At 40.1% G+C, this 23822-nt stretch overlaps 1 protein-coding gene across 2 annotated transcripts; it reads left to right on the top strand.

Moving 5' to 3' along the window:
* On the top strand, window positions 1-23334 carry LOC133002368 (pikachurin). Of its 2 annotated transcripts, XM_061072166.1 has the most exons (27): window positions 1-110; window positions 1611-1612; window positions 5062-5171; window positions 6584-6670; window positions 7404-7430; window positions 7639-7756; window positions 7866-8001; window positions 10821-10987; window positions 13697-13771; window positions 14827-14939; window positions 15027-15274; window positions 16330-16517; window positions 16616-16716; window positions 16801-16901; window positions 17078-17222; window positions 17593-17782; window positions 18660-18785; window positions 19243-19486; window positions 19581-19692; window positions 20251-20367; window positions 20464-20644; window positions 21132-21155; window positions 21351-21429; window positions 21634-21777; window positions 22245-22328; window positions 22989-23092; window positions 23183-23334. In XM_061072166.1, exons 1-27 carry the CDS (start codon window positions 1-3, stop codon window positions 23332-23334), a joined length of 3285 nt encoding a protein of 1094 aa, XP_060928149.1. The 2 variants fall into 2 exon arrangements, with proteins under 2 accessions (XP_060928149.1, XP_060928150.1); XM_061072167.1 differs by lacking the exons at window positions 1611-1612; window positions 13697-13771 and having other exon boundaries at window positions 1-106.
* The last annotated feature ends 488 nt before the right edge of the window (window positions 23335-23822 follow it).

Genomic DNA, 23822 nt, shown 5'->3' with positions numbered 1-23822 from the left:
ATGGAGTCCACATGTAAAGAAAGGAATCTTCTTTACTTACTTCTCTTTGCAATATGCACAGCCAGCGTTTGCCTTTGTGCTAGAAGAACCAACGTTCGGAGAGCTGGTAAGTTCAACTAAAACCAGATAATAGAATGTATAATAACAATAATTATAATCAATGAACATTTGAAATCTATGTTGAAACTTTGTGGACGGGCATATTTTGCATGTTAATGAAATATTGTTCTTTTTTTTTAAACTTCACATTTCAATGATTAGATGAAACATAACATTGCAACAACATTTCATAATAAAACTGATAGTATTTGTGACTTTTACCAACTTTCTTGTGATACTTTATAACAATTAAGGCTAATTGTCAAAATAAAAGTTATTTTTCTATAACAAAACACATTATGTTACTTTGTCCATTTCCACCTCACTGATGAGCATCACTACACTGCATCTTAACCATAGTAAGCAGCATTTATTCATCTAAGCTGCAGCTGAACCACTTGATATCTGGAATGTTTGAACTTGGACTCATGACTTTAAGAACAAGGAAATTATTAATAATTTTATTTCCTTATTTAATATTTGCGTATTTTAAAGAAATTTTTAGAAAAGACACCACTTTTGACAGAAAACCCTTGATGATTCTGTAATTTCCACAGTCTTTTCTTCTTCTACCCCTCTGCATCCTTCCCTGTCTCTATATTTCTTTGTTATCTTCTGAACACTTTCTTGTCTTCCCAGTTTCTTTCCCTCCTCTCTTTCTTCACTCTCCGTTTTCTCTTGCTGTCACTCTCTCTCTCTGACTGTCTGATATAATTCTCCCTCCCTCACTCTTTTTGGACCTACAGGCCATTCACAAGCCGACTATTACGTCTGTCTGTCAGCACAGAAAACTCACTGCAGTCGAGACTGCCACACCGAGTGCGGCTTTAGTTCTGTCTCCATGACTGCCAGTGACATTTGTGTGTGTGTTTTTTTTATTGTTTTTTTTTAGGTATTTCTGCCTCATTCTGCCAAGGAGGGGAATGTAAACAGGGTTTGGCATCTAAATCCAACATCATATCACAAAACTGGTTTAAATGGAAGATGGTCCTACTTTTTTCATTTTACACTTATTATAATGTCCAATTTATCTTATCTAGAAGTTAACGATCAACAAAATGCCTTTTACATCATCTTCTCCCGTCGCCTCATACTCGATACACAACTTTATTAGGTGAAAGCGTTGGAATGAAGAGGCAATGAAAATGTAGCAACAGATTATCCTTTCAGATGCAGTGTTTATGTGTTATTCCCAAAGCCGTGCTGGAGAGCAGCACAACAGCACGCTTCTGTGTGTTGATTAAATTTTGGATGAGTCAGACCTGGAAAGAGCAGCACTTCTCGATGACGGAGACTTAGAATTAGACTGATAGAAAACGTGGCCTGTTCACAAACAACCAGATATTTGAATTTGAGACTGGATTATTGTTGAGATCAATTGAGAACAAGGGTTGGTAATGCGGCAGAAGCAATGAAATCTCAACAGAAACCAGTAAAATGAAAAAATAAAAGGCTTTATATTTACACAGCCAATAAGTCATGACGAATTAAAGTATGACAAAGATTGTTAGATGTATTTTTGAATTGTTGGAAGTGTTTATTCTATAGTTTGTCTAAAAAAAGACAAGTTTAAGTGGAAATGCAAAATGTCCCTATCAGTGCACATCTCAATTCTTTAAGTTATTTGCATGATTAATTAAAATACAAATTAAAATATCACATGCAGATATTGGTGTTAGTCTCCAATATCAAGTATTAGTTGAGTTATTATTTGAACAGTTCTTCCAGCTTAGATTTACAGAGTATAATTAAAATTATATCTTCATTTTGACATTTCTTCACATGACCTATTCTGTTATAAAGACGCCACATGTCTGGTGCATTTCGAAAAGGCCTATGTTTAGGATGTGACATATGAGATGTTCCTGTGTGCTCCTGCTGCCTTATGCTTTATCAATACTCTGCTTTTTCACGGCATTATGGCTTTTTTGGTCCCACTGAACAGTGACTTTTAGTGTACAGTGACATGATAAGCTACTCCAGTTGACAAATGTCAGGACCTGAAAGCCTGAGTGTGGGGAGACCTGACCTCATCTGTCTCAAGGGAGCTGTAAATGTGGAGCTCCTGGTTCTTTGTGGTTTCACAAGTAGAAGCTGCGGTCATATTGGCAGTTGTCGATGTATTGGTGAGTCTTTGTTCTGACCCTCACCTATGTTCCCACAGGCTGGTGAATATCACTAGATTCAGTCTCCTGGTCAGTGTGAGTTGTAACACCGACCAGAATTGAGCAACTAATCTTTCCTTCAATATGAATCGAGTTTACACTGGTACGTTCTGCCTCGGGACACTAGTCCGACACGACAAAAGCTGTCCCCTTCTCCTGGCCGACAGCCTTTATATGTTATCAGACCAACTGTCAATCATATATATCAAAGCAGTATATATTTAAATAGGGTTACAAAATCAGGTTGTGACTGGAAAAAAATCCATTTTTTCGCTGAGGGCTTACCGTAGTTGTGAATATCGCTACTGAGACCATTTGGAGCCAGCAAACCGTGTGGTCTATGTGCCTGACGTGGTGGCTTGCTGTCCCTCGCGATACTCATATGTTCCAAAGTGAAAGAACACCAAAGAGACATTAGAGGTAGGGGAAGAGGAAACACAACGCATCACCATGCCGACACATCATATTGATGTGACAAGCACTCTATTTATTCAAACTTGCTCCTGAAGCCGAAATAACCTAGATACAGATCTTACACTTTGGACACACTTGTGGTCGTTGAGTAGAGTCTCGGTATCGAGGTCCAGAAAAAACAACCGTGAATCAGTTTTAGCTTTCAATGTGATATTTCACCATTTTTTTTATAGCATTACATAGATTCATACATCAGTGAGTTCAAAGAGTATTTCTGAATGACATCTTACCAAATGGTTTGTAAGGTTGTGTTATCCCAACCTTCACAGTTCATATATTGTCCAGTTCTTCCAAAATAACAAATTTTATATCTTGTTTTTATTTGAAAAAACTATCCGAATGACCAGCTACAGGCTAGTGCCAATCAAACGAAGCAGTTAGCTCAAGAACAGCTTCATTAGCCACAGCAAGAGGCCCCCAGAGGAGGCACCAGGATCAATACTCAATCTCTTACCGACTCACATAATCCACCAGGTCCAGGGGTTTATGTTAAGCTTATCAGGATTCATATTGATTACAGATAACAATTTAACTCCAGGCTTTTGACTATTAAAATTTGTACCCACACACATTTTGCACTACTGTAAGCTGCCGTATGTTGAAGTCCATAGAATATGATTTGAAGAAGCCCCCCCCTCTCCCTCTAGCCGCAATAATTCTGTGAGTTCTCACCCGTACGCTCGCTGGGCCACTCCCCTGGGGAGACATGGATGATCAGGGAATTCAGCTGACATATTGAATTATCTGCTCCGATGGAAGAACAGGGAGAAGGGCACGAGACAGGAGGAGGGATGTCAACAGGAGAGGAGTCAGGAGGAGGCTTATTGAATCCGGGGGTCACAAGAAATAAGGAGGAGAGTAAAAAAAAAGTGGGAAAGAGTAGTGCAGGAGCTACATGACATTTAAGATCTCTGAGTTCTGCTCTTCTATATGTAGTTGTGTGGGATCTCCATGTCGGTGTAAACCAGTGATGTCCCTTGTCACTTAGAGAAAGAACTCTAAACTAAATCTCTGATAGATATAACTATTGACATCAAATTAAATGCAGATAACCTGCAATATATTTTGTCATAACAAAATCTACTTTTAAATCTCATTTTAAGTAATTATATAAATATGTATAATTTAAAATAAACAACGATCAGCTTCTGATATCATTTTGAAGAGCTTTTTGATGGTGTGAAAGTAGCAATCATCCACATGTGTACCTATTTTGACATAAAGTGTATGTCTATGAGGCTCTGAGGGCTCTTGTGGGCTCATGTTTCTCCATTAAAGCCTGGTAATGCATATATCAGGGGCACCGATGATGTCATTTCTCTTTCTTGCTTCCACAAGAGCCTCCTGAAGGATTTTCAGACCAGGGCTCAGCGCTGGAATACAATCTCCTCAAGTGCCACAGAATCAGCCCGGTTTTGATCTCTCGCACCATGAAAATAATGACATCTGAAGTCAGAGTTAGTTGATATTATAAACCAGTGCATGAGGCTACAGGTTATGTCCTCGCAAGTGGTTTCTTGTTTGCCCCTTTAGAGAGACTCCGGTGAAATACAGTGTCGGTTAGATCCAAAATATCATTGGTTATTTTTGCTAGACAGGTTTACCTTTAATAAACCTACATTAACACTTTTTTGGACACTGGATAAAAGCTGGAATCACAAAATCAACATGGCGTCAATGGCAAGCATGTTAGTTAAACACTAGTTTAACACAAAATACTAATTATCAATAATTAGGCATAAAAACATTTGGTAATTTCATGCAACAGCAATCTCCTCACAGACTGTGGAGTCTTTATCAAGTGATGAGAGGAGAGGTGACCAGCACGATGGAAGATTTGGTGTTAGAGCGAAACCAAAATAATCGGTTTGGCAACATTTCAGCTTTAACCAGAATTTCAAAAGGGAAAACTGATAAAATTAATTCACAAATATATGTCAGGCGAAGAGACATCAGGAATAAACACTTCTATCTCTCTCTATGTATAGTATATCTCTATACTGTAGCTTCCCTTCATTTAACCTATGTCATGTTTCTGGCCACCTGCTGAATGAGAAACCAATATTTGCCCTAATTTTAGCTCAGGTTTGGTCTCCTCCACCAGGTCCGGAGGGAAATACCTGACGCATTCGCTCAGTGCAGCGCTTATTTTTCAGAAAAGAGCTGACGGCTGTAATTTTGCCTGTTTCAATATAAACTAAAGCCAATACATCAAATAGAAAAGCCTGATCACTATGACACTTGCATGTTTCCTCCTGTTCATCCCTTGTTTCTTCCTTGTTGTCCTGTCTCCTCACAATGTCTTTCTGTTTGTATGAACCAGATCGTCTGAGTCCTCCATTGGACATCCAGCTGGAGACAATCAACTGCACAGCCTTCAGTGTACGATGGAAGATGCCCCGGCGACACGTGAGCACCATCACTGGATACAAGGTATTATCCCAAGTTGGGAAAGGTCTCACATATAAATCTAGAGAACCCCCCCCCCCCGGAAACATCGAAAGTAATCGCTATAAGGGCATGTCCCTTCATGTTGCTTTTAAGACTAAGGAGGCTAAACAGGTAAACCATTTCTCACATTTGTGACAAATCAAATTTTGTGAAGGGATGTTCATTTCCCTCTGCGAGCCACCGGTGTAGGTGGTGCCCAGACTTGTTCTGCTTTTAAAGTGCTCTTCAAACTCACTGTCCAGGAAGTAGACCTTGAGGGCTAGATTGGCATTTCGAAATGTCTGATGTTTTGATGTAACCTTTTCATGGCCAAATCTGGGCTTTTTTTCAGAGGTAACCTAGTCTGGAAACATGTGGTCTCAAACCTGTGTTGTGTTTCACTCTAAGCAAGCTGCACTTACCTACGAATACTAATGTTCCGAGACAGTATTTGATTTGATAAAAACAAATTATTTGATAGTTGGCTGTGGTAGTTTTTACATTTCTTTGTCTGATAAGTGGAATGGAATAATTTTTTTTCTTTTTTCATTCTGACATTTGATTTATTTATACCCAGAGATGTAACCAAAAATTACAACCCATTTCCTTCCTTCCTTCCTTCCTTCCTCCCTTCCTTCCTTCCTTCCTTCCATCCTTCCTTCCTTCCTTCTTTCCTTCCTTCCTTCCTTCCTTCCTTCCTTCCTTCCTTCCTTCCTTCCTTCCTTCCTTCCTTCCTTCCTTCCTTCCTTCCTTCCTTCCTTCCTTCCTTCCTTCCTTCCTTCCTTCCTTCCTTCCTTCCTTCCTTCCTTCCTTCCTTCCTTCCTTCCTTCCTTCCTTCCTTCCTTCCTTCCTTCCTTCCTTCCTTCCTTCCTTCCTTCCTTCCTTCCTTCCTTCCTTCCTTCCTTCCTTCCTTCCTTCCTTCCTTCCTTCCTTCCTTCCTTCCTTCCTTCCTTCCTTCCTTCCTTCCTTCCTTCCTTCCTTCCTTCCTTCCTTCCATCCTTCCCTCCATCCTTCCCTCCAGTGTTGTTTTGAGTCAAACATTAACAAAGTGTGGATCAAGTGTGGGTTTTATGTGTGTGTGTGTGTTTGTGTGTGTGATGCTTTTGACCATATGTCTACACTAAGAGGATTAGTCAGCTACCTAGCTTCCCCACGACTCACAGATAAACGTGCGTTCATTTAGCCAGTCACTCTGGAAGTTCATTAAAAAGTATCCTCACAGCATTTCCTCCAGATGACGCCATGTTTAGATCGTGACTGAAGGAAAGGAGAAGGTTCCTTGAGCCAACAAAACAGATTCAACAGTTATGAATACATATCAAAGCCAACACTGCCAAAAAGGTGGCACAAATTCCATGATCTTACTGGAATAAAAAGAATCTGATACGTGTTTGTATGTGTGGATATGTTTTTAGGTTTTCTACACTGAGATAAGGAACGGAAATCCATCGGATTCTGCATCTTTGATGGAGGTGCCTCTCAGCCTGGACATGCTGACCACTGTGAGTGAATATAGAGGCTTTTAACTGTGCTTTCCTCTATATGACACGTCCACACTAAATTTAAGAAAAACTCTAATGTGCCTCTAACATCCAGTTTGGACAGTGAGGGCAATTTCAGCTGTGATTGTCAAGAAAACATTTGCAGTGCTGATCTATCAGAGCCTCAGAAGCAATATTTCCTTGAAAAAAACAAATGTAAACTAACAAATATTTAGAAGATGAGCTAGACCATATTCAAAATGTTTCTTATTGGTAACAAATCAAATGAAAATACCAAAACCTACAGTGATGTTATAACAAGATTTGTGTGTGTATCCAAAGCCTGATTCGTTATATTCCTCTGTTCCATAGATCTCTGTTGTCCAAAAAGTATTGAATCATATTGCTTTAGTTGACATGTTGCCTCTTTATGATGAAAATAATCACTGTAGTTAATTTCAATGCACTGATCTGCTGCCTTAATACCAATGCAGCACATGCACTATCCTTTTGTCTTTTAGTTACATGTTTGTAGTTACTTCTATAAAATAACAAAACATAATATCACATAATAGCTGGATGCTTAAATTTAAAAATGTGATCAATATTTACATTATATTTTGTTTACAATGTCCTTAATATCACTGTTTCAATAAAAACTCACTGACCACATCTGACCTGAGATGAAATACGACAACACCTGTGCTGTGGTGCTCAAACATTGATGGACACCTCTGCTCTTCTTTTCTCAAAGGGCCAATTTGATGGACAAGCCAGTTTTGTAAGTATCATTTAAACATTTTCAGTGAAGTTGACCCTGTCACTGTTTTCATGTATTGAGGTAAACATTTTCTAGATAGATTTGACATATCGTCCTCTTCCAAGTAAGTTTATTTGATCATATTTATTTTCTTCCTGTCTTCCTTGATTTGTTCTTGCTTATTTTTCTGAATCTCTTCACCCATTCCTCCATATAAACAAACTTCTAGGATGTGGACATCGGTAACCTGAAGGTGAACGCTAAGTACCGAGTCAGTGTTGGAGCGTACGGCTGGGCAGGGGAGGGCAGACCCAGCATGCCCAGGGACATCAGCACCGCCTCACATGGTAAGAATATGTGAGTAGTAGGAATCCATTATACAACTGATGCTATAATTACCACCACAGCTTCATTTATAACTTGTCAATGAATATAATTTATCTCAACCCCCGTTAGAAATGTGCATGCGCCCGTCTCCCCCTGCTCAGCCTGTTGTCATGGCTGTCTCTGACACGGAGCTGGCGTTGTCATGGCAGCAAGGAGAGAGTGAAGGAAGCGCACCTGTCCTTCACTTCCTGGTGGCTTACATCAGGTCAGTCAAAAATTATGAACCAACCTTCAGAAAAACTAATGAACAAAGCCTCATCAAACTCATCGGCAATGACACATAGACAGACACACACACACTCACAGTGACATATATTTGATCATACACTATCCATAACATGCAAAAGTGAAAAGCATTTCGAACCTGAAGTGGTCACATCATGGAGTAAAAGGCCTGGAGTGAGAAGCCGTGTTGGACCTGTTCATCCTTTTAATTGATAAGCTTTCGTAAAGAGGACAATTTGAGAGCTTTCCCCCTCAACGCTGGTCTAATGATAACCATGATCACAACTCAGATCACTTGATGGGTTTATTATCCCCAGCAAGGGTCAGGCCCCAAATTATAGCCAAGATCTCAAGTCTTCTAAAGTAAATGTTGAGAAATTACAAAGATGATGCACACGACTGGTAGAGTTTTAGATGTAATGGTGCAGCCATTGAAATAATGGTATTTCAAAGCAATAGTTTGAGATTCATTTTCTCGCTGAGCGTTCGATAAGAAGATCAATACCACTCCCAGGCCTGTGAGGTAAATGTGCAGCTGGAACCAGCAGCAGGCGGAAGCAGCTCCCCTGGTTCAGACTGAAGGAAACAGAATCCCCCCCGACTAGCACCTCTGAAGCTCAGTGATTAAACTCCAGCTCTCATTAGTTGAAGCTCTACGCAGAGTGAAATACAAAAATAGGACGGGATGATTGGCCCAAAATAATCTTATCAATATATATTTTACTTTTGTTATATTCCTATTTATGAAAGATTTTCTGCACTTATTATAAAAATTGTTATATTTCCCAGCCCTATAAGTAAAAACAATAAATTGAGGTCTTAAACCAGAATTAACAACAAATCTGTGTATGTTAGAGGTGCTGGTAGGACTGAACACCGGGTTTACAGAGCTGAGTGACTCCCTGGTAATTAAACAGGTGGGAAAGTGATTTCGATCTTTTAATTTTCCAAAATGCTTCAGATGCAGAATATGAATCAGGCTTTTTAACCATTAACAACATACTAATGGTTTGAATTTAATAGGAACTGTGGAATTCTACAGGAGACGCATAAATTCTATATAGATATGATAGCTAATGGATTTTTAATTTCTGAGCACAATACGGAGGAGTGCTTTACCAAACAGTATGAAGCATCACACTAAGAGATTATGAACTTCTTTCTAAACTTTTTTTCTGCTTATATCTGAGTTTATCTATATATATATTTAGATAGCTGCATATTTAGCCTATACCTAAACAGACTCTCTGCATCCTCCCATTGTTACATGTCTGAAATACAGAATCCACAGATCTCTTTTACAGAGAATCCCGTGAGGTCCTTGCTGGTCTGTTCAGTGTAACCGTGTGTATTTTGACACAAGGGTCAGTTGGGACATAAAACAGAAAGAATGCCAGCCTTTGTCTAGTCATGTCCAGCCTCAAACACATCAACACTTCACACACACACACACACAATCCTCCAATGTCTCAACAAGTCCTCAGGCTGCGACGTCGAGGAAGTTGAGGTCAGAAATAGTTGGCCCAGAGTCATCTAATGATTTGATATAATTGGTAGATTGAAATTTAAAATGCTGCAACAAAAAATATGTTAATAATAATAATAATATGAAAAGAAAACAATCATTAAAAACAAAGAACTATTGCCTTCATGGTGTAAAACTAACACCCTGTGATTGCGGAAGGAGAGAGAGAGAGAGGCAGAGGGACACTTTCACTTAGTCTGACAGAGCAACAGGAATCAGTGTCTGTTTTTGCTTGTGGGGGCATTTTCCACACAAAAGAGACATCTCATCGGCAAATCGTTCTCCTCTCACATCAAAAGAGGTCTTGATGAAGAGAGACATTGAGCGTTGACGACTCTGTTCAGCGAATAACTGTAGCTGCAGGCCCCCGGATTCAGCACACAAACACAGCAGCTGGAGATGATATCCTCAAAAAAAATAAGATCAGGAGTTCATTATTTTGATTTTAATGCTTTCAGGCTTAAAGGACCCCAAAAACAGTAACACAGCGAAAACAAAAACTTATCAATTAATTGCTTGTTTTGTTTTGTTTGAAGTTATCAGTATTTTTATGTCTTTGAATTATTCAGAGCTACAACTTGGAGTAATTGTTTCCCCTGCAATCATTTCCCTGCACATGTTCAGCTCCATGGAACAGCAGGAGGAACAAAACATCCATCCTTCACAAAAGCATCTCATCATCCTCAATACAATTATTGTTGTAATGTTTTATTCTTCTGATTTTAAGGGAACGAATTAACTAAAAACCACCGATGATTTATTAAATGTAGAAAACAGAGAATGTAAAACAAAGAAACTGTTAGATTCTCTAGGTTTTTACAATTTTAAGCTGAGGCCTTTTTAGACCCCTCAAAGACAATAAGGAATTAAATTTAGGTAAATCACAACAGATATGAAGGAATATGGAAGACCCAGAATTACTTCTTATTATATATAAGTATATACAAATTATAGTATTACCCTTAAAATGCCACGTTATCTATCAAACTACAAACAGTGGCAGTAGGTATACATTGTCTTTCTCACAGCTAAGGTTAGGTGGTTATCAGTTCCATTTTCGCTGACACAAAACAACAACAAAACAAACAAAGCATTTCCCTTAAAAAGAAAAACCATTTCAAAACCTCTACGGAAGCAGCATTGAATAACCTTGAAGTTATTTTTAAAGGCCTAAAATTCAGATGGATTTAAGCCTGTTAAGACTCCACAGAAACCTGTATAATGATCCATTGGATTATGTTTTTGTGTTTTAATGCATGACCTTTTCTCCTCAGGCCAGAAATGGACACGGAGTGGACTTATATTCGTGAGCCCATTGAAACTAACTCGATGGTGTTGAAGGGGTTAATGCCGGAGACGGAGTACCAGTTTGTTATCAGGGCCGTCAACGTGCACGGACTGAGCCCACCCAGCAGCATCAACAACCCCGTGCGCACTCTAGGTAAGAAAATGCTTTGTTTTGTGATGAAAGCTTCGTCTCAGGCCCCTCGTTAGTCTGGTTTCCATCGCATCTGAAAAACAAAGTTTACTTTCAACAATACACCCACTCAGATCTAAACAGAGCAGCATTACAACAATATCCAGAATGAAATCACAATAAAACATTTACTCTGCTCAACCACAATGTATAAACCCGAGTGTTACTGTGGAGACAGACACTTCCTTTTCCCACCAACATGAAGAAGAGAAGTTTTAAACTGTTTTCAAAGTTTCTATCGAACTTTCTCTCAGTCAGAGCAGCTGTAACGAGGAATCACAGACACAAACTATCGCAACAGTTATTCTATCTTTTTGTTTGCCTCTTTGTTTGCATCCTATTATTTCCCTTTTTAACTTGTGTTTCACCTTGTAACTGTGTTTTGAAAGGTACTATTAAAATAGAGAAATATTTATTATTATATTTCTAATGTACTTTACTTTTTTCTATAATTTTTGCTATTATAAAGGTGTCATGACATAGCAAAGCAAGGGAGATTTATCTTAATAGCACCGTTCAAATGTGGCAATTAGAGTTTTACAGAGGGATAGAAATGTCTTTGCAAGGTTCACGAAACCTCTTCAAATCATCGTGCAAAGATCATGTTGACATCCAAGTAAAACATGAAGGAGCATGAGTAAGATGAACACTGCAGAGTTCTAACTCATGCAAACTGTGCACAGTGGGACAGTTGGTCTCTCAGTGTTCGCTTGAATGTAGGACAGCGGCTGTTAGTGTGGCGGTGGGTTGAGTGGCTGTTGCTCTGGATTGACGGAGAAACATTATTATTACATTATTTTGATGTAGTCAGCTGCTGGTGGTATGTGGGGGATGGGGACGGTCAGGACTGATTGATATTAAACACACACACACACACACACACACACACACACACACACACACACACACACACACACAGGTGTATTACACATACACAGACTAAAAAACATGCAGTATTAGCGATGTCATAATGGATGAGGGCCATGATATTCAATCAGCGTGCATACAGATTTGTGTGTGTCTGTGTCTGTGTGTGTGTGTGTGTGTTTGTGTGTTTGTGTGTGTGTGTGTACTCATTTCCATCATCGCTTTGGGACCATTTCCTGCATAAACACTGACATGTCAGGACCAGTAGACCTCATGGGGACCAAAGCCTGGTTCTAATGAGGCAAAACATAATTTGTGTGTGTGTGTATGATTGTTTTGCATATCAGGCTTTAGCAGTGTGACAATATATGATTATTTTAAGTTAACCGTCATTTTACAGAAACACATTCAGGCCACACTTGCTTCACACGCTACATTACCTGAAGTCTCAGAGAGAGACAGAAGCTCAGCTAGAAAGTCGGACAGGGGAAGAGGTCATATGAAAGAAGCTGAGAATAATCATTGAAAGTTTCCATGAAACCAGATCAATCGAGCGAGTCAGAGGAACCCAGGGAGACAGACGGACAGAAACCAAGAGATAGAGGAGCGTGGTTTCTCAGCAGGGGATAAAAGCGGGTTACGTTAGAGTCTCATCAGACAGGATTAAGGACAGGATGCCAGACCCCTTCTCTGCCCATCCACACCCCTGATGAATGCACACGCACATACACACTTACACACACACACACTACTTGCATGCAGGCACACAATGCACCGCTTCTTGAGTGAACAGCGGGGGTGGGTGTTGAATGACTGACTGACATACTTTTCTTGTTGTTGCTCTCTGTGAGAGCATGTGTGTGTGTCTGTGTGTGTGTGTTTCTTCTAAGAAACAGTGTGGTATGGATTGAGGGGGATTGTTACACAACAGTAGATTACTTTGTGGGGGGATTCTTTTCTTCTTCTTTTTGGGTGACCCCCGCCTCGCTGTATGCTAGCACTTAGTACTCAGGATTTAATGTTATTAGGCAGCACAAATTAGCACTTTAAATCTTGGCATCAATTTAAGCTTAAAGGTCAAATTTCCACAAGATATTTGATAAAAGAAATGTGTATAGGTAGATATCACGTTACATCATTGCATGATACTATAGAATTAAGATAGATAAGGAGGTGGAGTGGTGAGGAGACAGAAGGGAAGGGGATGTTGTTATGTAAGATAAGATTATGCGTCCTGAGGATAAGGTGAATGGTCAGAGAGCTGTTACATTGAACATGTACATTGTTTTGTGTCGAATTCTTAAACATCTTAGACTTAGAGAAAATACATCATTACATCAATGAGAAATATACAACAATGTGTACTATACATATTATATGACATTGTACAAAAACTATACTCTGGGTTTAATGACAGCAGCTGAATTCAAATGAACCCTATTATATTTTTACTACATTAATCCTAACGATAAGGGTGGACACTGAAAAAATACACCTATAACTAATAGAGCCTGACTGATATATTTGTTTGCTGATAATTGGGGCAGATATGAGCCTTGCACAGACATATCTGTATAGGCTCAAGTTTGCCAAAGACTAAATTTAAATTTGAACATAGCACATTTTTACATAGTTAACAATGCAGAAAAGATCTGTTTACATTTGACATAAAAAAATCTCTTTTATTCAAACTAATTTATAATTAAGTTTAAAACTGTAAAATATCAAGTTTATGTTAGAAACATGAGTTTTAGTAGTTGGTCTCGGACGTATTCACTGTCTGGCTTTGTCTTCGTACACTATGAGCTTCCTATCGAGGAGGTCTGTACAGAGGACACACCTTTCAGTATGTGGTAGAGCAGCCTTGGTTCAGGCTAACAGGTAGACTCACAGGTAGACTCACAGGTAGACTCACAGGTAGACTCACAGGTAGACTCACAGGTAGACTCACAGGTAGACTCACAGGTAAACTCACAGGCCTTCATCACAGCAGACATGTTGACAATTGTCCCCGTAGCACAGGCCCATGGCTCTGCTGTAGTCAAGAGTCCCACTCATTATCTACGTACACTGACATGTCCAAATGTCTCCTGTGAAAAAGACATATTGAGGAACTGTGTTGTTATTGTCTAATGTTTCATCATCATCATCATCATAAAGTGTGGTCACATTTGCCACTCCATCATCATTCGTTATATAAGAAAACATTTACCCAAGAGTCGGCCATTGTTCTTCAACACCTACTTCAGTGACTCAGTCATTATTACTTGTTGTCTAGGTAACATACAACGTCAACATTATTCAGCTGTGACCGAAATATCATTGTCATACATGGATGGTGATAACTGCAAATGGAGGAAAAAGTCCAAACCTGGATACTGATGGTTTCGTGGTATTTGTGTAAAATGAAAGATGTGTCTTACCATTGAGGATCGGCGTTTGCCCGCAAGTTGCCACTGAAACAGATAATCCGGTAGAAAGGGCAAGAAATCAAAAAAATTTGGAGGTGGATCCAAGTGTTCGGCTTTGACAGAGCAACCACAATGTCTTGAGCTAAATTCAATATAACTTTCTTTGTACATCGCCAAATCACAACGTCCAGGCACTTTACATCATAGGTTAACAGTTACTGACAGCTGTTAATGTTTTGATAGTCTTGAGCTCTGCAGAAGATATTTTCCTAAAAACTGATCTCACTGGTATATCCATATTCATGCTACAAACCCAATATTAAGTCAATTTGGACTTTACAGTATATCTGCACTGTCACTCCCTCAGCTTCTTGTTTTCTAATGGTGTCATTCTCTGACCTGCATTAAATTCATTCATCCAAATCAACTCATTTGAAATTCCAACCATTAAAAACGTCATTCCTTGTGTCCTTTCACTGTTTGTAATAATAGCCATGTAATAACCGCCACTGGCATTCTTAACAGGTGCATCAGACGTTGGCAGTGGTGATTATGGCCGGTACATCACAGATCCCGGGAACAAAGATGACGATGGCTTCAACGTAGATGACTCTGATTACGACATCTTTATCGAGGAGGTGGGTCTTAACCCTGAGAGAGTGGGATGGTAATAATGGAAAGTTTATCTTATTCTTTCATTTCCTTACTCATCTGCCCCCTATTAGTTAAAGCCATTCCCAGATACTGATGCAGACAACAGGAAATCCCAGCTCCGCTCTCGCTCTGGTACTCCATCTGGTCGAAACGTTGTTTACCGTATGAACACCATCGCTCCTCCCAACGTTACTGCCCCACCAGTTTCCACCGTCGCCGTGCCAGTTTTCCCCGACTTCTCAGATCTGATCTTCGACACCACCTCAGAGCCCAGTACCGCCATTGACACCACAACCACTGCCCCACTGACCACCACCAGGTAAGATGTACCCCAGAAGTCTCTGGCTTTCCCTTTGTAAGCTTTACTTTACTGGTGATGTACAGTTAATGGTAATGGGCATCAGTAACTGGAGAAGGTGGTGCCTTTTATAGGAAAAGTTGAACATTCTAGGGGTTTGCAGATGGAGACGAAAAAACGGTCTATCAAGAAGTTCTTTTTTATCTTAACAAATACACGTCTTATTGGTTTTCCTCTGGCTCTTTGATTGCTGACTCTCTCGGCTTTCTACAAAAGCCTTCCACATTTTCTTTCTCATGCTCTTTCACTTAATTATGTGATAAAGATGGTGATTTCTGCAGTGAAATATCACATCAATTTGAGCTGTCAGTCTGGCGGACTGTGATGTACATCATGTCATTAACAGGGGCAAATAGAAGCTGGCCTAATTCGCCATTGCTCATTTGGGTGAATATGCAGCTTTTTGCCATGTTTTTCTTTCCTGAGGAAGAAAAGGTACGTATATAAATACAAAGAACGTGTTATTAACTTAACTACTGAGATTGAACACAAAGGCACTACTGAGGATATTTTTTTGAGGTGATATTTTCCCCGTTTCAAAAAAACCTTCCATCCACATCAAGTTCCTTTTACAAAATGTCCCTTTCCTGACGGATAAAAATTACTACAAATGCTCAAATAAGCATGCTGGGCCAGTAGGTGGCGATAATGTTGACATTGACGGGCCAAGTTATATCGGGTGAGGCAGACGCCCAGAAATGCTGGTAGTGTTTTGCAGAAATGTTATGTTTAGCTGCAAATTTTGTAAAAAGACCCTAGCAATGGTAACCAAACGTAGTGCAACCGGTATATAGCTGCCATTTTTGTAGTTTCTGGCACATGTTCAGTAAAGAAGGCAACAGTGGACATGTGTAAAGGGAGCTGTGACGTCACTGTTTCCCATTAACCTTTCTCAAAATCTGTTCATTGCAAGGAGTTTGTAATAATCTCAGCTTTAGCGACTTCAAAATGCCATTTGCGTGTGGATGAGCTTCCCCAATGCTTTCTCCTTATCTTGTTGTGTGAATCCCGCTTAGCATCACGTTGCCGACCACCACCACCATACCGACCATGTCCCCCTGGAAGGGTGACGTGCCTCGTGTGTACGACCTGACCTGCGATGACACCGTGTGCCCCCCCGACAGCTTCTGTCTCAGTGATTATGAAGGTGGAGGTTCTCGCTGCCACTGTAACCTCGGACGAAGAGGAGACGATTGCTCTGAGGGTGAGGGAATTGTGGTTGCGTTGAAATGTTGATTTTGCGCCTATTTCCATCAGCTCATGAATATATTATGATTGTGTCTTTTGTTTCATCTTCTTCAGTGCTGTCAGTGAACTTTCCCAGGTTCCATGGCTACTCTCACATGACCTTTGAACCCTTAAAAAACTCTTACCAGACCTTTCAAATCACGTTGGAGTTCAAGGTAAGACAATGTGCTGCTTTTACACAATCATGTTAAATTTGACAGTGGTGAAACATGTACTTGAATTGTGTGTGTGTGGTGCAGACAGACTCTGAGGATGGCTTGCTGCTGTACTGTGGAGAAAACGAACAGGGCAGAGGAGACTTTACCTCTTTGGCCTTGGTACGAGGCAAACTCCACTACAGGTGAGGAGAGTGACTCACATCTTGTAGCCTATTTCCAGTGTGCATCACTGTTGGGTTTAGATTCTCCAAGGAAAGAAACACTTCAGTATAATGTGAGCTGTTACACAAATGGACCGCATTTAGATCACATCTTACCACTCGAAGGGCTTGATTGCCTTTGATTTTCTTGTGTACAGGTTTAACTGTGGCACCGGAGCAGCTCAGTTAGTCAGTGAGAGTCGTATAGTTCCTGGTCAGTGGCACACGGTCACTGTCTTCAGAGACGGCATGAGCGGCTGGCTTCGTATGGACAACGACACCCCAATATCTGGACGCTCACAGGTAACAACAGCATATACAGAAAATATACTATCAAATGCTTCATGTTTGGTAAGTTGTCAGATATATATCCAGTAGGCTGTGGTTGATGATGCAAAGCGTGCATTGCATTAAATGATCTCATAAGTGAGCTCAACAATACTGGTATTTGAATACATTTTGTATAAGTTTAAATATTGATTTAGAGATCGTTACATTCTCATTACTAATGAACCAATATTGAAGAGCTTCCTCTCTCCTGTTAGTGTTAATAACAACAAAGGATATGTTATCTATTACACACAATTGGCTTTCCAGGGATCCGATCATCAGAAGTACTGAGGAGTGTGTTTACAGTACTAACGGGTGCTGTTTGTTTCTCCCGCTGTTTCAGGGCCAGTACACAAAGATCACCTTCCGCTCCCCGCTGTATTTGGGGGGATCCCCGAGTGCTTATTGGCTGGTCAGGGCGACGGGGACCAATCGTGGCTTTGTCGGCTGCATTCAGAGTCTGAGCATCAACAACAAGGCCATAGACATCAGGCCGTGGCCTCTGGGTAGAGCTCTGAGCGGAGCTGATATAAGTGAGTGTAGTTGGTCTTTGCCTGCTGCCAGTGTCGTGGAGTTCATATCCATATTACTCAAAGTGCGCTGGCTCTCTCAGGTTTTTGTTTTCAGCTGGGTAGTTTAATATTAGTTTTAAAGGCTCTGTTATGATGATAGACTGATCGATCAGTCAGGCAATCAATTAGCACCAAGGGCGTTTTGAGATAATCTGCGGATGCCTGCCCCCCCCAATGTCAGCTGGGACTGACTCCAGTCCTCTCACAAGCCTCAGTAGAGGGTTGAATTTAGCATCTCGTTTATCATTACTATTAAACTGTTGTATTTATCAAATGCAAAATATGAACAACTTAATATTGTCTTTATATAAATCAGCCATTGGCCACCTTCTTCTCTAAAAATCAGCATGGAATATCAACCATTGAAACTACTCCGTTAAAGGGAACTACTTATTTTGGCCTTTACATTTTATAAAGTCCTTTAACTTTATTTGAATTGTGGATGGTAAAAAAAAAAGATCTGACTAGCATACCATGACACAGCCTGTGGGGATTGAAAGCAGTTGCTACCAAAAACAACAAGTTTGATTCAATTTTTTTAAATGCAGTAACTATATAAAACATCAGTCTTATTCCAAGTTGGAAATTATGTGACCGCTGTTTTCACCAGGTATCTAATAACTAATTCAAATCTGAATATTTACCACTTCAACAAGTGACAGAAACCGCATTAAGAAACTATATTTCCATGTCCCATGCTGCTAACATTGCGAAGGCAGGGTTTTTATCCTACATCACAGCTTTTGGGGATCTATCAAGTCGTCCATCTTTTTATAACGTCATTGGGATATATATAAATGCCCTAATCACCTCTCATCCCCTTCCTGCTCTGCACCAGGTGAGTGCAGCGACAGCGTGTGTGACCTGGTCAGCTGTGCTAACGGCGGCGTCTGCTTCGCAAACCGCGCTGACGGCTTCATCTGCCTGTGCCCACTCGGCTTCAGGGGAGCACTTTGCGAAGAGAGTGAGTCAACCCCGGTTTCCCTTTTTGTCACACCTACACACAGAGCAGACATTTGTCTTGTTTACAGACGGATTGTAGCTTCAGATGCAGTGAGTGAAGTCCCTGTGGTTGGATCTTACCCAGCGGCTGTCATAAACTGTCACACAGACCTTTTAAGGTAATTGCTGAACAGTTTAGTGCTATTTAAAGAAAATTGGTTGAGATGAGGATTATTATTTCTCATATCGAGGCGCTGAAGGACTAATCAAATGTCAAACCAGCATTTTGAAAATATAACCTTACACTTTCTTTTATCTTCCCCTTGTGTTTTCTTGCATTTTCTTCTTCTCTCATCGACTTCTCCTCTTATTCACTCTTAATCTTTTTATTACAAAAACGCCTTTTTTTACCCTATGGCTCAAATCCTTTTTACCCGCCCGCCTGTTGTTTTCTCTTGTCCTCTTGTCAAACTCATCAGGTTTCTCACTGTCCTCGCCGCTCTTCAATGAGACGGTGTTTTCGTACGTCGTCGTCCCCTGGCCTCAATCCTCTCAGAGTTATCTGTCCTTCACGGAGTTCGAGATCACATTCCGACCATCGATGGCCGACGGCTTGCTGCTGTACAGTGATGACGCCGGCAGCGGGGACTTCCTGGCTATAAACATGGTGGACAGATACGTGGAGTTCAGATTTGACTGCGGCTCTGGAGGAGCAGTCATAAGGTGCTGGACAGATCTCCCACTTTTCTATTGTGCGTTTTACATTCTTATTCCTCAAGTAGATGTTTCCAACTGAATGTGATGACCTGTGCTACAGGAGTGAAGAGCAGATCAGTCTGGACACATGGCATGAGCTGAGGGTGTCTCGCACAGCGAAGAATGGTATCCTTCAGGTGGACAGCCAGAGGCCCAGGGAAGGAATTGCCGAGGTATTTAGCCTCTATACCTGTTGCCTAAAGCTGGTTTGTGTTCTTATTTTCACCACAAGAGGGCAGAAAATCTTAAGATAACCTCTGCAATGGAGGAATCGCACACTATTATTTGCAGATGGCTGTTTAATAACACTTATAGAAGAAGCAAAGCAATATGGGTGTGCCACTGAAGTCACCTTGTGAATCTGTAATGTTACATTTTCATGTAGCCCTGCTTTGGTTTGGCCCTCTGGCTCCAGAGATAAATATCAGGCTGATTCAATTACAAAAACTTAATTTCAGTTATTAAACCTAATGTAGAAACAACACAGAACAAAAAGCAATTATTGCATTAAATTCAAATGACATTTAAAGGTAAAAATCAACCTCTGGTACATGATATTAGTTTTTTCAGCCTCTTTTACAAGTTTAAAGTGCCTGAGGAGTGGGAATTATATAAATGTATTTATTTGGCAAAACCTGACCTGAATTGCACAAATATTCATTAATATAATGATTGATATGGCATAACTAGATTATTTATGAACAGTTTTTATAATTAATCTTTCTCTTCAGGGAGCTTTTACTCAGATCAACTGCAGCTCCCCTCTCTATATCGGAGGAGTACCAGAATATGATAAAACCAAGAGGACGGCAGGTGTAATCAAGCCCTTCTCTGGAATTATTCAGAAGGTAGTGTTATGTATAATCCATAAATATTTTGTCTCTGACAATAGTCTTTTTGAATTTTTACACCATGTCTCACTTCATCTAAATCTTCCTCCCCAGCTGATACTCAATGACCGCACCATCCCAATAACAACTTCTACTGCCGGTGGTGTTAACGTGGCGAACTCGGCACACCCCTGTGTGGAGAGTCCCTGTGCCAACGGAGGAACCTGCAGACCAAAGTGGGATGGATACGAGTGTGACTGTCCCTTAGGCTACGATGGCAGGCACTGCCAGAAAGGTCAGTTGCAGAAGGGAACACGATCATTCCTATATGAATTTAAAGCAGGTTATTTAATCAATTAACATTTATAGACCAGCACATCCAAAAGGTCGATGGGACTGCATTCATTCATAGAGCATTTCACAGTTCATTGCATTGGGACTAGAGAACAGCAATAATCAAATCAGGTTATTCATAACAGTGAGAGTTACAATGTGCTTTACATATCTATTTTTAGCATTTTTATCTTTTGTAGAGTAAGCCTAAAAAACAACAGATTTCAGCCATTAACTATCTTTTTTAGAAACTATTTTAGAGAAATTAATGTTTTTGTTTGTGCAGAATTTATGGCTTTAACAATGTGAGGAAATCTTTCCTCTTTTGTCATGGAGTAAATGATTTTTCTCTCTATTATCATGTCATTTCATGTGAAATGCTGCATTGGACGTTGTAATCCCTTAAACCTATGTATGCCTTCTGTGTTTTTAATGCCTTCACTGAACAGAGTGTGGGAATTACTGTTTGAACAGTAAGTTTTCTTAGATGAATAAAAGAAACGTCTTAACTTTTGACATTATCTTTGAGAATATGTGTATTTCCCTCTGTATTCATTCATACTGTAGTTTGTGTCGTTGCTAAGCTGTAGCCAGTAGATGATAACATGACATGATGATGCTGCCCCCTTGTGATGGTATGAAGTAAATGCAGTATTTTCTCTGCACAGCTGTGACTGAAGCCATCGAGATCCCACAGTTCATTGGGCGGAGTTACCTGACTTACGATAACAGAGATATCCTCAAAAGGTCAGTTTTACAACCTTTACTAAATAAAACTGACAAACCTGGTGTCTTTTACAGTAGATGAAAAATAGTGAAATCTCAACACATTAAAGTTCTATCACTAAACACTAATGAGTAATGTTTCTTATAGCCACAGTAAAGGTGTTAATGCTGTAATCTAATTTACCGGCTTGTATTTGTTCACATGTAAACGTTTCTTCTTTTCAGGGCCTCAGGATCCAGGACCAACCTTTTCATTCGTTTTAGGAGCACAGTCCAGGACGGCCTGTTGATGTGGCGTGGAGACAGTCCAATGAGACCCAACAGCGACTTCCTGTCTATGGGGCTTCGGGACGGCGCTCTAATCTTCAGGTATTTGTTTAATAACAACTCATGACTACTAGTACAGGAGAGTATTTGGGCTAAGAGAAAATTTATAATGTCCTTTTTGAAAAAATATATTTTTTAATTCTGCGAGATCGGTAATGTCAAGGTTAAATTATTATCAATGTATTTCAGCTATCATTTTCGATATTTCATCTTCATTGTAAAAATTGTATTTGAACCTTTTTCTTAACATTTTAACTTCATTCTGGAGATGCAAAAATTTTAAATCCTCCCCTGATTTACTACATTTGACATTTTAACTGTGTTCTTGAAATAGAATAGTGAATAAACAAGCTGGGGGGAAAGGGGCCAGACACTGGTCCCACCAAAGTAGAGAGGGAAACAAAAGCACTCAAAGTCAGAGTGGATAAAACCTGTTAAAGAACCAGGATTCATCGACTCAGCATCATTTACTCCAGTGGAACCAGCTTAACTCTTTGTATATGTTCCAGTTATAACCTGGGCAGTGGTGCAGCTGACATCATTGTTAACGGGACCTTTAGCGATGGGAAGTGGCACCGAGTCAAAGCTGTGAGGTAAGCTCTAAAAATTGATGAAGAATTCCCATCCAATGTTTCTCTTTCGTTGTGATCATTAAAGCTACAGACATTGTGTAGGTCTCTATCCAGTTGCTTCAAGGCATTTCTGGTCTCTGACCGTTGATAGCTCCCCTAGTAAATCAAGAGATTCCAAACCCTTTCACCAACTGGTCTGATAATGCCAAAGAACTCTGACATATTATGATGTTATAGATTGATATGGACATTTATACATCAAATACATATCGAACAATATTAGCATTATCTTAGCAAAGCAATTAGAGAAGTGAAAAAAGCGACAACAAAATCAGAAATCCCAGACTTGAAAAGGATGTTAGAATTCTCTTCAGTGCTGAGGGAAACCGAGTTAAGTTATAATTCCTTGTGCTCTCCTCCCAATGATGAACCCCTCGCTCCTCCCAGACAGTAATTTGATCAGTAATTTGATCTGAGCTAATCCATAAAAGTATTGATTGGTGTGGCTTTAAGGAAAGGTTATTTGGTAATCTTCTTCAGAGGCAGCATGGTAATAGTCTGTCTACATGGAAATTGAAAAACCCAAGGACGAATTTAATTATTTTAATTACTTGGTTAAAGCAGAAAAGGTAATCACTGTAAAAAATAGGGTTTCATCTTCCCCATCACTTCTCTCCTAAGGGACGGCCAGTCCGGGAAACTGACAGTCGATGACTATGGAGCGAAGACGGGGAGGTCGCCTGGCAAGATGAGACAACTCAACATCAACGGACCCTTATATGTTGGTGGGTGTCGCTCAAGATATTATGTCTCACGCTGTTTTCACATGTTTTCTTCACTCTAATGTCTGTTTTCTCTGTGTTCTCCTTCGGAAGGTGGCATGAAAGAAATAGCTCTGCACACAAACAGACAGTACATGGGCGGCTTGGTGGGCTGCGTGTCCCACTTCACACTCTCCACTGATTATCACTTAGCGCTGGTGGAGGACGCTGCCGACGGCAAGAACATCAACACCTGCTCTAACTAGAAAATACCCGACGAAAAGTCCCTCTCCAGCGCAGCACGTCCATCAGCTGATTCGTCTTCTTTCGAACTCTGCCAGCACCAAACGAGTGAAAACAATACAAATTTTTTTGGATAAACACCCCAAATAAACTTAAAGTGGAAAAACAGATACGCTACTTTGAGTCACAGGAGCCATTTAAGTGGCTGCTGTGTGCAACGTTTCCAAACCAACGTTTTGCTTTAGCATTAACAATGTGATGAATTGCTCTAAAAACCAGTTTGGACACATGACAGCAGCAAAAAAAAACTAAACAACCAGAGGATATTACAAAGCACAAGTACTCTGTAAAAGGAGAGAAAATTCTTCTTAGCGTTGTGTGTGATGTGGGTCTTTGAAAAACCTTTTGAAGGACATTTTTCATGGGATGATTCCAATACTTACCTTTTTTTTCTTTTTTTTCACTGTAAATCCTTATTTGATTGCTGGAAGAACCAAGAGATTCGAGGGAT

Source organism: Limanda limanda, chromosome 5 (genome assembly GCF_963576545.1).
Source record: "Limanda limanda chromosome 5, fLimLim1.1, whole genome shotgun sequence".
Lineage (NCBI taxonomy): Eukaryota > Metazoa > Chordata > Actinopteri > Pleuronectiformes > Pleuronectidae > Limanda > Limanda limanda.
This window is presented reverse-complemented; position numbering and strand designations above follow the sequence as displayed.

Bases quoted from the DNA above. Each gene is read 5' to 3' on its own strand.
- LOC133002368 (XM_061072166.1), top strand. From the start codon at position 1: ATGGAGTCCACATGTAAAGAAAGGAATCTTCTTTACTTACTTCTCTTT. The intron at 14,940-15,026 runs GTGGGTCTTAAC...GCCCCCTATTAG, and splicing joins ACGACATCTTTATCGAGGAG to TTAAAGCCATTCCCAGATAC. The intron at 18,786-19,242 runs GTGAGTCAACCC...CAAACTCATCAG, and splicing joins GGGAGCACTTTGCGAAGAGA to GTTTCTCACTGTCCTCGCCG.